At 42.0% G+C, this 13,873-nt stretch overlaps 1 protein-coding gene across 1 annotated transcript in view; it reads left to right on the top strand.

The window, feature by feature from the left end:
• Positions 1–13,873, top strand: part of LOC148036438 (ubiquitin-associated (UBA)/TS-N domain-containing protein) — a 58,416-nt gene that overhangs the window by 32,208 nt on the left and 12,335 nt on the right. Inside the window, exon 5 of the mRNA XM_087678427.1 lies at positions 13,661–13,737. Coding sequence (XP_087534553.1) covers positions 13,661–13,737 — 77 coding nt within the window. The remainder of the gene's footprint in view (positions 1–13,660; positions 13,738–13,873) is intronic.

The following is a 13,873-nucleotide window of genomic DNA, read 5'->3' as shown; positions in this document are numbered from 1 at the left end:
GGATGACTTGATTATCACAAGGAGTGACTTACAGGAGGTTGATTGGACTTGTGAGATCTCGAGACGGGTTCGACATGACGGATCTAGAAATCCAACACTTCTTCCTCTTGAAGATCTATCAGGTGGCATAGGGCATCTTCATATCCTAGCACAAATACATCTTTGAGTTACTTTCGGAGTTTGGTATGGCCATCCTTGTCTTGTATCAAGTTTGGCTCTTGGCATCAAAGGAAGGCTCTCCAACAAGCTAGCATTACTCTGGCCGATTTCTTGCCCCATGGACTCACAGTCTAAGCTTTTGACGATTGGTGATCCCCTTCGAGATGCTACTTGGTATAGGTGCGTTTTGGGTTGTTGTTCTAGCTTATTCACACTCAGTCAGATATTTCCTTTGTGGTAGCATTGTTGTTTTCTTTTATGAAGACTCCTAGTCAGGCTCATTGGAGAGCCGCTTTGCGTGTTTGTGTTATTTGCAAGGGACTTGACCCTATTGGATCATATATGGAGAGAGGGCTACTCTTTCTGGATGGAGTGACTCAGATTGGGCTAGTGATGTGGATTCAAGATGATCCACTACAGATTATGCTTTCTTCCTTGGATTGCGAGCTATCTTGTGGAGTAGTAAGGAGCAGCCTACCGTTGCATTTTCTTCTACAGAGGCTAAATACGGTGCCCTTTGCTCCATAGCTATGGAGGTAGTTTGGCTGCGTCGGATGTTGGCAGAGATTGGCTTTTCGCAGATAGGTCCCATGCAACTGCTTGTGGATTGTTGGGAATAAAGGCCTCGTGCCTTTTAAATGTGCTCGGGTGTGAACACACCCTTAGCACTTGTACTTACACATATATATCTATCTAAAAACCTAAAGGTACACACTCGTCATTGTACCTGAAAACATGCTCACTCTCTACTCTGCTCTCTCTCACTCTCTGTCTCTCTCACTGCACGCAGGACAGTCTGTCTCGATCTTCGTGCCTAATCGGTCCCTACAAATTGGTATTAGAGCGTAAGGTGCTACAGACGATCGTCAGGCTCCAGCGAGGAGAGAGTGGCGGACTGGCGACCAGCTGACGGGCGTCTCTAGTAGACGTGACGTGCAGGCAGTGGATAGCGGGAGTAGCAGTCGAGTGCAGCAGGCGTGGACCAGGCGTGCGACTGCAGCGCTGACGAACACTAGGCGACCAGGCGACGACCACACCACAATAGGTAGCTGATGGATAGGTCCCGCGGATAGCGCGTGAGTCGACCAGGCGATGACCACGCCACAGCAAGCAGTCGACGGACAGGTTGTGTGTAGCGGGACAGTTGAACGGGGTCAACAGATCCCATTACACCTTTTTTAAAAATCGTTTTTTTTAGAAAAACAAAAAATTCAACTTCTACCCCCTTTCTTGACGTGGTTTCGCGCGCTAGGCACAAAAGACCAGATTTGTGCAATTTTGGCCCAGAATTTTGGGGCTTCTTCAGACTGAGTACTGTTCATGCAAAATTGAGGCATCTGTGTCGGAATTGCAGACATTGTGTGCATTTGAATTGGGGATTTTGCCAAAATTGTTGAAATTTTGCTCATCTGAGTGAAATTTCTCAACATTGGATCCATAAAATTTGGGGCTTTTCCTTGATTTGAGGAATGTGATGCAAGACAAACAAATTTGTCTTAGAAATTAAAGGAATTTGTGACATTTTGTCCCCGAGATTTGGGGCTTTTAATGTACATGCGCAAATTGGGCTGAAATTTACCCAATTTCTCGACATTGATGCACATTGGACCCCGTGCAATTTGGGGCTTTTGAAGTTTGGGCAAAATTTGTGTAGCATTTGGTCATTTTATGTACATGTAGGTTGAATTCCGCGCAATTTGGACATCAACACTTGGTAAAATTTGGGGGCTTTGCCGAAATTGCTCTATTTTGGTTAAACTGGCCTGTCCTATGCATGACAGAGGAAATGCATATGTGTGCTTGATGCTTTGAGCACAAATTTTTGGGGCTTTTGACCATTCGTGTCAAATTTTATGCCCGTGTATACATGTACAACAGAAATTGCAGCTGAAATTTTGGGATTCCTCATGTAATGTGATGTATATGCCCTTGCAACAGCTGTAATAAGTTGGATAATGCTGTAGCACATGGTTTGATGCTTCTGAAAATTTAATTACAGATCTGAAATCTGTGCTTCTGCATGGTCATTTATTGCTGAATTGGTACTTGTTTGTACCTTGGTCACTTGGGTGACAGTTTGGGCCTGCATTTGCTAGTTTTTTGGTCACATTTGGGCTGAAAATCATGGCTGGCAGCAATGACATCAGTAATCTGATGCACATAAAGAAGCTTGAAGGCGCACACAATTTTGTAGTTTGGCAAAAGCAGTGCTAAAATATCATGTTACAAAAGAAGCAGGCAAAGCCGATCAAAACCAAAGTGGCAAAGCCCGCGGACATGGATTAGGATGATTGGGATGAGTTAAATGAGCTTGCACACTCAACCATAGAGCTATCGATTTCTGATGCCTTCCTCTTCAACATTGAAGGTTTGGATTCTGCATATGCTATATGGACTAGACTGGAAGAACTGTATGCACAAAAGAGTGCTGTAAGCAAAGTGTATTGGCTGAAAAAGCTTATGGTTTTGCGTGTGAAAGAGGGTACAGCAATGTCTACTCACTTGATGAGTTTAACTCTATTTTCAGCCAACTCGTTGCCTTGAAGTTCATGATTGATGAGGAATTTAAGGCTACTTTCTTACTTTGCACTCTACTAGAGAGTTGGGATACATTCAGGACTGCTATGAGCAATTCTAATGTAATCCTTTTGTATGCTGATGTAGAGAGTGCTCTACTTATGGAAGAGATGTATTGGCAGAACAATGCATCCAATAAGTCTTGCAGTGCTTTGCATTCTAGGGGCAGATTGTAACCGGCCTGTTCACAGAAAAGGGCGGTAGTGTACAACCAAAATATATAAATGCTTTCACCCAATTTAACAGTCATCCACTTTACCTGAACTTAAAGACACAGAATCAAGAAGACATACAGGAAGCTAGAATGCTCCTGTTGTGACATAGACACCCTGTTGGCCCCTAAGGCGCCCCTTGCGGTATTTCTTTATTTTTAAAAAGAGAGAAAGTACAATGGGCTGTCTTTCACCTATTATGGGTGAAATTTGGCAGCATAACAGTACAATTACTGACCCAAAACAAGCTGACCAGGAGGGAAAACTCTACCCAAGTCTGAAACTTGTGGTTGGAGTGCAGATTGACCATTTCAGTCTGCTGTAATTACTGGTTCAGACCTGTTCTAAAACCTGTTTTCAACTCATACTGTTCCTTGTACTGTTCAGCCCACTGTAATTACTGGTTCAGACCTGTTCTGAAACCTGTTTTCAGCTCATACTGATCCCTGTACCGTTCTGCATCATCTGTGCCAAGTGCCCCTTGATTCTGACATCAATTGGGCTCTGAAATAACCTCTGAACAGTCCAGAATCAGTACTGATTTAGTGCTGTTTCAGACACTTGCTTGGTGAGGTTACCATCCTCACCTGTTCCTGCTTGGACAGCATACAACTGCTCTTGTTCCTGGAGAAAGGAGGCTCTTGCCTCATGCAAAAACAGCATATTCCCACACAGCTGTACCTGAATTAGAAGAAAGGCCCTTGATTCTGCAGCATAACCATACTGTTAGGGAGAGAGAGAGAGTAGGAAGCAAGCTCAGCCCTCTGTGCATCATAAACAGGATAGACCAGCTCTCAAGAGCTCTCCATCTGCAACAACCCTTCTCCCCCTTCACAAAATGAGCCCCTTACCATCAAAAAATTGCACGCGAGCCCTCTTTTGAAGAGGTAAGTGCACACATTTGTGCCAAGTGGCAGCACTGGAAGATATTTCCCGTTCTAGCCTTCCGGTCTAAAATTCTCCATGCTCGGTGCAGAATTTGATCTCGGCACAGACCAGAGGATTAATCCTCGTGCAAAAACGAAGATAATGATGTGAACAGATTCTGAGGTCCAAAAATAGTAACTCCCTAAATTTTAGGAGTTGCTTCCATTGCATTCCACTAGTCTTCTGATCATCTTTGCAGACTATGGCTACATCCAGATTTGCAATGTAGCTCAACTGAAAGTGAATTTCCACTGATGATTCCACATGGACTAATCTCTTGCAGATTTGTCCATCTTCACTTTGAACTAGTCTCTTCCAGGCTAGTTCTTCAACACACTTGTCCATATACTCTTTCACAAGTCTCTTCCAGGCTTGTCAATCTACAGTGCCATCAGTCTCTTCGAGACTTGTACTGGACCTTAACTGTCCAGTCTTGACTCACTAGACATTCCTGTCAGTTTCACATACTGGCCATGCAACTCAGGCGTTTAGATTTCAAGAGGGATCCTTCCAAAAAGAAAAACAAAATAAAATATATAATAAAGAAATTAGCAAAAAGATAATAGTTGTCACAGTCTTGTGACACAGATTACAGCAAAAGGGCAAATATGATGGCAAGAGGCGCAGTAAATCACGTGGCAAAGATGTTGAATACCATCATTGTGGCAAGAAGGGTCACTTTAAACGTGATTGCTACAAATGGAAGAAAGAGAAAGGAAAAGGCAAGAAGACAGATGATAGCAAGGAAGAGAAGAAGAACAGTCAGCCTAAGAAGAGTAGTGTAAAAATTGAAGTGGTGAATGTAGTCACTCATGATAGTAACAATGGGAGTGATGTACTCTTTGTCTCTTCACACTTTGGTGCACATTCTTTACATGCAGATACAGATGATGACATGCATACCTGGATTCTTGATTCAGGTGTGTTGAGAATAGCAAATGATGCTTAACATGAATGCCCGTAGAGACTGGATGTGTGCCCAAAAGAGGCTTGCCCATAAGTGGCTTTGTATGAGAGAGAGACAATGATGTATGCTTTAGGAAGAGATGTCCAAAATCCCATATGCACAGTGAGGTACAGTGGTACTATCCAAAAAGCTATAAAGGCATGTACTTGTCACTCATTTAAAAAAAAAAATATAACTATCAGGTTGAGTCACTCAAGATTGTGTTTATGAGTCCAAGCTAATCTATCTTGAAATCTAATTCACTTTAGTTACAATTCCTCATTCTGATAATGTATCGTGTGTTTGACTTGCGTCCACCATAGCTGATCTAGCTCTAGATCCGTGTTTTTTAACATGGTATCAGAGCCATGGCGAGCTAGTTCTAGCGTCACTAGTGAGTCGTACTCTAGCATAAATGGATAATAGGAATTGAACCCACCTTAAGGCCCTCTGCCATATCCATACCTTAAAGCCTATCCTTCTCGACTAGTGCAATCACTTCCATCTTGAACTCAACAACTGATGTAACCAGCTTTAGCTATCCATCTGTGTGCTTTATTCTCTTCCATTGAATCATATCATATCTGCATATAGATAGAAGAACCGTGAAGGAGGACACATCAAATTCTTTAATAGCAGTTTTTTATGGTGGTCGTTTTCAGAGAGCCAAATCCCATGTTTCTAGTGCTTAGGTTGATTGGAGTCCTCTATCCTTGCTGGATAGAAAAAGAGTTTTGTCGGCAGTAGGGGCTTTGTAAAGCAGCGCGGGGCAGTAGGTGTGTTAGTGACTGCAAAGCAGCAGAAGAGAAGGCTGAAAGAGCGGCGTGTTAGTGACTACAGAGCAGCAGAAGAGGAGGCTGGAAGAGCTTCTATGTCGAATGCAGAAGAGGAGGCTAGAAGAGCTGCTATGTCGAATGTTGATATACAGGAAGAGACAGAGAAGAAGTGATAGAGGTTGAAGCTCTAAAGCCTGGTGATCCTGCCAGGGGTTGCTTTTGCATAGGTCGACTCCAGCAAATCAGCGTCGTTTTGTTGCCGAAATCAGTACCGAACGACCATTTGTATTGGGAAAAGCCTTTTTTAATTTAATTTCCTTATCACTAAGGTTAAAAGCTAGGCTTATCAATAGAGTCCATTTACACCTAGCCTCCTCACAAACCACTTCACAAGTCTATTTCACACTCATCTCACACTGCATCATCAAATTGCCTTCACATTTAACTAACTTTCACACTATATGTGTCTCAACTTGGCTTGAACTAAAAGAACGGATTATTAATACGCTTGATAATTAGTTATCAAAAATCCTAAGAGGTTACTTGTGATTAGAGTTTCTATTGAACTCCTATTCTTGTAAGGGACTAGACGCTGCCCGAGTATACTCGTGGTAAGACCTTCTCGCATGAAATGATTTGCTTGCACAAGTGCTCAAAAGGAAAGTCAATGCCAAATGAAAACCCAAAAACCATGTATTCCGAAATTCATCTCATGTGTGAGAGTTTGTCAAACAAAGCTCATGTATCCATCAGTGTACTCACGTGTAAAAGCATGAAGCAAAACGACCGTGTTAAGAAGATTGAAGCAAAAAGAGAAGTACCACACATCGGAAAAAGGGATAAGAAGCACAACAAAAGCCAAGGAGCACGAAGAAAAAGAAGTAAAAAAAGACGAAGAAGATCAAAGGTTGCCAATGAAGCAACAAAACAAAAAGGATGAAGAAAATATTTTCCGCTGCTACAAACCAATAAAATGTTTTTGCAAAAAATTTCCTATAGAGGATCTCAAATTCCCTGAATGGATCCGTTTCCCATAGTGGATTTAAAACCCTTACCAAGAATGTAAAGTTTCAAACCTTAACTTGACTAGGGTGCCAAAGAGCTAGTCTCGTGGTCTATGTCTGCATGTAGGGGGGGCAAAAGCCAGCAAGGGTAGAGACTCATCATTTGAGGGGGGGTGTTGAGAATAGCAAATGATGCTTAATATGAATGCCCGTAGAGGTTGGATGTGTGTCCAAAAGAGGCTTGTCCATAAGTGGCTTTGTATGAGAGAGAGACAATGATATATGCTTTAGGAAGAGATGTCCATAATCCCATATGCATAGTGAGGTACAATGGTACTATCCAAAAAGCTATAAAGGCATGTACTTGACATTCATTTAAAAAAAAAAAAGTAACTATCAGGTTGAGTCACTCAAGATTGTGTTTATGAGTCCAAGCTAATCTATCTTGGAACCTAATTCACTTTAGTTACAATTTCTCATTCTGATAATGTATCGTGTGTTTGACTTGCGTCCACCATAGCTGATCTAGCTCTAGATCCGTGTTTTTTAACAATGTGCTTCCTTTCATGTCACTTCTCATCGTGAGTGTTTTTCCGCCTATACAGGGAGTCGACATGGTGTTGTCCATCTTGGGGACAACTGTGCATGTGAGATTGCAGGTATTGGTAGTGTGCAGTTACAGTTTCAGCATGGCTCTGTCTTTACACTTCAGCATGTATGGCATGTATCTTAGCTCAAGAAGAGCTTGATTAGCACAGGGCAGCTAGATGATGATGGTTTTCATACCACCTTTGGTGATGGAAAATGGAAGATCTGTAAGGGATCTAGGGTAATTGCCAGAGGTTGCAAGAGTGATACTTTGTATCCACTTCATGTATGTAGTGTGTGTGACCATGTTGTTGCCATGACCGAGTAGCCAAGCGTTTCTTTGTGGCATGGCCGGTTGGGACACATGTGTCAAACATGAATGAAAGTGCTTTTTCGTTTGGGTTACTTGCCTTGTCTTTGTTATGCTGATTTTGAGTATTGTGATCATTGTATTTATGGCAAACATGCACAGATGTCTCACAAAAAGTCTCTTTCTTTGAAATCTTCTCCTTTAGAGTTAGTACATTCGGATGTATGTGAAATGCTAGGATTATCTTTAGGGGGAAAGAAATATTTTGTCACCTTTGTGGGTGATGCTACACGGAAAGTATGCGTTTACCCTATTGGTAGCAAGGATGAAGTGCTTGACAAGTTTGAAAAATTCTTGGCATTGGCTGAAAATCAAACAGATAAGACACTTAAGTGTCTTCACTCTGACAATGGTGGGGAATATGTGTCCAAGGCCTTTCAGGCGTTTTATGACAGCATAGGGATAAAGAGGGAGCTCACTGCCCTTCATAATCCGCCCCAAAATGAAGTTGCAGAGCGTATGAATCGGACCATACAGGATAAGGTCCGTATGATGCTGTCTCGTGCTGCATTACCGCATGGTTTTTGGGCAGAGATTGTTATGATAGCTGTTCACTTGATTAATCGGTTACCAAACAAGTCTTTTGGGGGGGGAGGGGGGAGTTCCCCAAGAAGCGTGGTCGGGCAAGCCACCTTCATACGCTCATCTGAAAGTGTTTGACTGGGAGGTTTTTGTGCACATTCGTAAAGAAAAACACAGTAAACTTGAGCCAAAGTCTTGTAAATGCATTTTCCTAGGATATGGTGACGAGGGTGAAATGGGGTATAGCTTGTGGAATCTCGAGAAACGGAATGTAGTACGTAGCAACGACGTTATCTTCCGGGAAGATTGGATGCACAAACAGCCCGAAAAGATTGAGGAGGTCCGTAGGGTTGTATTTCGGGAAGAAATACCTTTTGGACAACAAAATGTGCCCGCAAGGCCTTTCAGGCGTTTTGTGACAACAAAGGGATAAAGAGGGAGCTCACTGCCTCTCATAATCCGCCCCAAAATGGAGTTGTAGAGCGTATGAATCGGACTATACAGGATAAGGTCCGTACGATGCTGTCTCATGCTGCATTACCCCTTTGGCTTTTGGGCAGAGGTTGTTATGACAGCTGTTCACTTGATTAATCGGTCACCGAATAGGTCTTTGGGAAGGGGGGGATCCCTCAGGAATCGTGGTCGGGCAAGCCACCTTCATATGCTCACCTGAAAGTGTTTGGCTGCGAGGCTTTTGTGCACATTCGTAAAGAAGAACGCAACAAACTTGAACTAAAGTCCTGTAAATGCATTTTTCTAGGATATGGTGACGAGGGTGAAATGGGGTATAGATTGTGGGATTTTGAGAAAAGGAAAATAGTACGCAGCAATGATGTTATCTTCCGGGAAGATCACATGCATAAACAGCCCGAAAAGACTGAGGAGGTCCGTAGGGTTGTATTCCGGGAAGAAATACCTTTTGGACAATAAAATGTGCCCGCTGTACAGCTGAGACCAGCCTTCCTTCTTGGAATGGGTGGTGATAACCTGATTTAAGAGTTAATTACAGCATTAAATAAATGCACATAAAATGAAATACACACTTTACCATAACGTCCTTGGACAGTAGACACGTTGTTGGCCCCAAAATTGGCGCCCCTTGCGGTATTTCTTTAGCTTTCATTCAATTGGAAGGAGTACAACTCGAGATTCTTCAATCTCCTCCTGCTAACTAATTGCTCTCGCTGTCATAAACGACCAGCAAGCCTTTTGGGTCATTTGCCCCTTGATTCACCTAGGACTTCTTCTCCAATTTAACCCTTGGCTGGCCAAATGCTGCCCCAAATCAATTTGGGATGGGTTGGCTCCTGAAATCCCTTGATAATCTTCAATTATCAGCTGCTGATTTCAGTCCCTTGAGCCTTCAATCTCTGACACGGATCCCAAGGTGTTTGCTAAACCCTAATTTCTGCTGTAAATTAGGGTTTACTGCAGAAATTACAGATCAGCCCACCAAAAATGGCTGAGATCTCCGAATGGCTAAGAATTGCTGAGAATGGCTGAGCATAGGCTGAAGGAGATGAGAGAATGCTGTAGAGAGAGAAAATTTTGAGATTTGTCGCGAAGAACTGATCAAAATCAGCTGCTGCCCTGCTGTACTAGCCCCAAACGGATGCACCAACAACAATAGGAGCATCAGAGACTGTGATCTTTAGGAGAAAGTGCATCAACTGCAATTGCCAGCTTCCCAAGGTCAAGAATATGCAATCTCCATCACCAAAATGGTCTCCAATGGCTGGGAAATGGCCCCAGAAGCTGGCAGCAACAATCCAACACCTCTTCCTAACAGCTCCAAAATGAAAAAAACGAGATTTCCCTCTCCCTTCAGCCTTATTTAGCCTTTCCCCCACTTGCATGGGAAAGTTTTGCCAAGTGGCAGCTTTCTTAATCCATTTTCAGCAATTTTCAGCCATTTAATTAATTTTTGGAATTAATTAATTCTGAAAATTAATTCAGCCCTTAATCCATGCCCAGAAAATTGACCTTGCCCATCCAAAAATTAATTGGCTAGGCCATTTGCAACCCAAAGTGGTCCTATGCATTAATTGGCCCTTGGACAATTATTAATCCATTAATTAATGCCTAGTCCCTAGTGTCACCACTGACACTTAATGGCCAATTAATGGTCTTAGGGGCAAACTGACACGAAAATTCACCTAGAATCTAATAAATGTAACTTGTTACGACTTTTGCCTTTGACGCCCATCTTTTTCACAGGGTCCTTCGGCCTTCAACTGTGAAAAAGTAGCTTGCATCTCACATGTGCATCTTTTAATTGCACATTTGATTAATCCTTTAATCAAATGTCAATTAAACATAAGCAAAGCGTCAAATTTTCACGTCCTCGTGATAACAGCAGTAAATACCTGCTGTAAATGAACATGCAAATGCAGGAAATGATGCTGGAAATGATCAGCTAGCTATTGCCCATGAAAATGAGCCATTACATCTGGAGGAACAGCCAGGACAACAAGCTGTTAATACTGATTTGCAGGCTGAATTGCCATGACAACATATTGAAAATGGAAATTTGCAAGAACAACCAGCAAACAATGACCATTGGGTTAGGAGATCGTCTAGGGATACTAGACAACTTGACAGGTTTGTTCCTGGTGCAATTAATGTGGCTGATTATGTCATGTTGACAGACTCTGGTGAACCGTCTTGCTTCAAGGAAGCAATGGACAGACAGGACAGTAAGAAATGGTTAAAAGGCATGCTATCAGAGATGGAATCTCTTGAAAAGATGGCACTTGGGACTTGGTGCAGTTGCCTAAAGGGTAGAAAACCCTTCCATGCAAATGGGTTTATAAGATGAAGGCCACTTTTGGTTTCTCACCAAAGTATAAAGCAAGATTGGTTGCAAAGGGGTACAAGCAGGAGCATGGAATTGACTTTGATGAGATTTTCTCTCCTGTAGTCAAGATGACTACATTGAGAACCATTTTGGGATTGATTGCAGTTGAGGATTTGGAGCTCATACAGATGGATATAAAGACTGCGTTTTTATATGGTGATTTGCATGAAGACATATATATGCAGCAGCCTGAAGGGTTTGTTGAATAACGGAAGGAAAAAATGGTATGTAAACTCAAAAGGAGCTTGTATGGGTTGAAACAAGCACCAAGAGAATGGTATCATAAGTTTGATACATTCATGCAGTCCCAAGGCTTTCATAGAAGTCAGGTGGATCACTACTTGTACACCAAGAAGGCAGCAGATGGCAGTCTGATTATCTTGGTTTTGTATGTTGATGACATGCTGATTGCTGGCAGGGATACTCATGCCTTGGATTCATTGAAGCAGAGTCTTCATGGTAGCTTTGATATGAAGGATCTTTGTGATGCAAATCACATTCTTGGTATGCGAACACTCAGAGATAGATCGAAAGGCTTACTCTATCTATCTAAGCAGGAGTATATCTCCAAAGTTTTGCAGTGTTTCAATATGGAGGGGGGGAAAACAATTGGGGTTCCATTGTCTCCATATGTGAAACTTAGTGCAGAGGACAACCCTACATTTGATGATGAGAAGGCTGAAATGGCCAAAATACCATATGCTTGAGTTGTTGGCAGTCTGATGTATGCTATGGTTGCTATACGTCGTGATATTGCCTTTGCAGTGGGAGTGGCTAGCAGATACATGGCAACCCCTGGCAAGAAGCATTGGGATGTAGTGAAAGGTATTATGAGATACCTCAAAGGCACAAAGGAGTTGTGCATCTGCTTTGGAAAGCAGAAGGCATATGTTGTTGGCTTTACAGATGGAGACTATACTGGTCATGCAGACTGCAGGAAGTCCACTTTTGGGTATGTGTTTACTTTCACAAGAGGCGCAGTCTCTTGGATCTCCAGGCTACAAAAGTATGTGGTTGCCACTGAGGCATGCAAGGAGGCTTTATGGCTTTCACGTCTGGTGGGAGAGCTTGGCATCATAGAGTTACCTGTTCTCCATTGTGATAGTCAGAGTGCTATCATGCTAGCACGGAATCTTGTCTTTCATGCAAAGACAAAGCACATACATGTGAAGTACCACTTCATTAGAGATGTACTTCACAGCAAAAGCATTGAGCTTGTCAAAGTGCATACAAATGATAACCCTGTAGACCTTCTCACGAAGGGTCTTCCAGCAGAGCGGTTTTCTCATTGCCGACAGATGATGGGAGTTGGATAGATATATGTATTTCAGCTTTGTACATACCTAGACTTAGCTGATTTTTTTCTCCTCTTAAGGCACATTGCCTTTAGGTGGGAGGTTGTTGGGAATAAAGGCCTCGTGCCTTTTATATGTGCTCGGGTGTGAACACACCCTTAGCTCTTGTACTTACACATATTTATCTATCTAAAAACCTAAAGGTACACACTGGTCATTGTACTTGAAAACGTGCTCACTCTCTACTCTGCTCTCTCTCACTCTCTCTGTCTCTCTCACTGCACGTAGGACAGTTTGTCTCGATCTTCGTGCCTAATCGGTCCCTACATGGATAACTAGAGCGCCTTAGCTCTAGCAAAGGTCCATGTGTTTTAGGCTTTCATGAAGCACATAGAGATTTAGTATCATTTTGTACGGGAGCGGATCGTGGATTTTGAGTTAGTAGTGGTCTATTGTCCTATGGTGGACAATGTGGTGGATCTCTTTATGAATGCTTTGCCCAAGGCTTCTATGCTTCATCACATGAGATTGTTGGCTCTAGAGACTCTCCCAGAATGTGAGAGGGGGTGTTAGCTTGCCTTATTTTGTCAATTTGTCATCTCTTTGTTGTGAGCCCTAGTCAGAGTTTGACATGGACATTTGGAGCTCTGATTGTGTCTTTCTTCTTGGTTTTGGTGTGTTTGTCCACAATATCCTAGTATCCAAGGTGTAAAGTCCAACGATGAATCTTGTGAGAGATGTTACATAAACAAGCATGGAGTACTTTTCATAGGACTCCTTAATTGCCCTAGTCTTAGGGCATGCTCACACGACCTTTAACTATCCTAATTTTAAGGATGCCTTCATGCCTATTGATCAATTGGTTAGTGGTTGATGGCCAATGCTGCAGGTGCACATTCAAGATGTCCAAGGATTGAACATCTTGGCATCACATTGCAACACTTTGGGTTAGGTTTGATATTGGGTGTTCTTGCAAGCCTTTACAAAGGAAGTTAACATACACAAGGATTTTACAATAGTGATTCTTCACAGACCTAACACTCCTTTGTTCTAAAGCAAAACATACAATGCTAGTTAACACTACCACCTAACCTAGCACAGTTTATTTAGTAATAATACTAAAAAATATCACCAATAGTTTACAATAGATATATTTCATTACTTGGACATAGAAAATGTGGTACTTAATCCAGTTGTCATCAAGGAAGTTCAAAGTGCTACAATACTAAGGTGATTCATTTTTTCAGCTCTAGGGATCACTACCAAGGCTTTGTAATTGCATTTTCCAAAAGGCAATGATTGGCTTATTAAAGTAGTGCATAGGGTAATTGTTTGTGAATGCCATTAAATATGCATCTATCAGGATTTTTTGCTAAACTTGCATTTCATCACATGCTAATAATAAGTTTATTTTTTGCTTTTTCCAGGCTGTTCATCAGTAGAGGCTGCTATTAACTGGATAGTTGATCATGATAATGATCCAGATATAGATGAGTTGCCAATGGTATTTTGTTTTTCTTGACTCGTTTGTATTTTAAGTGTTTCTTGCAAATGTTGTTTATATTTTTGTGTGCTAGATTTGTGGACTGGCTATTGTAATTGTGTATTATAGGCAGTTCTTTGCAATTATGGTTTTTGAA

Source organism: Lygodium microphyllum, chromosome 5 (assembly GCF_053477565.2).
Source record: "Lygodium microphyllum isolate KBCC chromosome 5, Lygodium_microphyllum_v1.1.10, whole genome shotgun sequence".
In the NCBI taxonomy this organism is placed as follows: Eukaryota; Viridiplantae; Streptophyta; class Polypodiopsida; order Schizaeales; family Lygodiaceae; genus Lygodium; species Lygodium microphyllum.
Note: the sequence above shows the minus strand (reverse complement) of the source record. Positions and strands in the feature narration are given on the sequence as shown.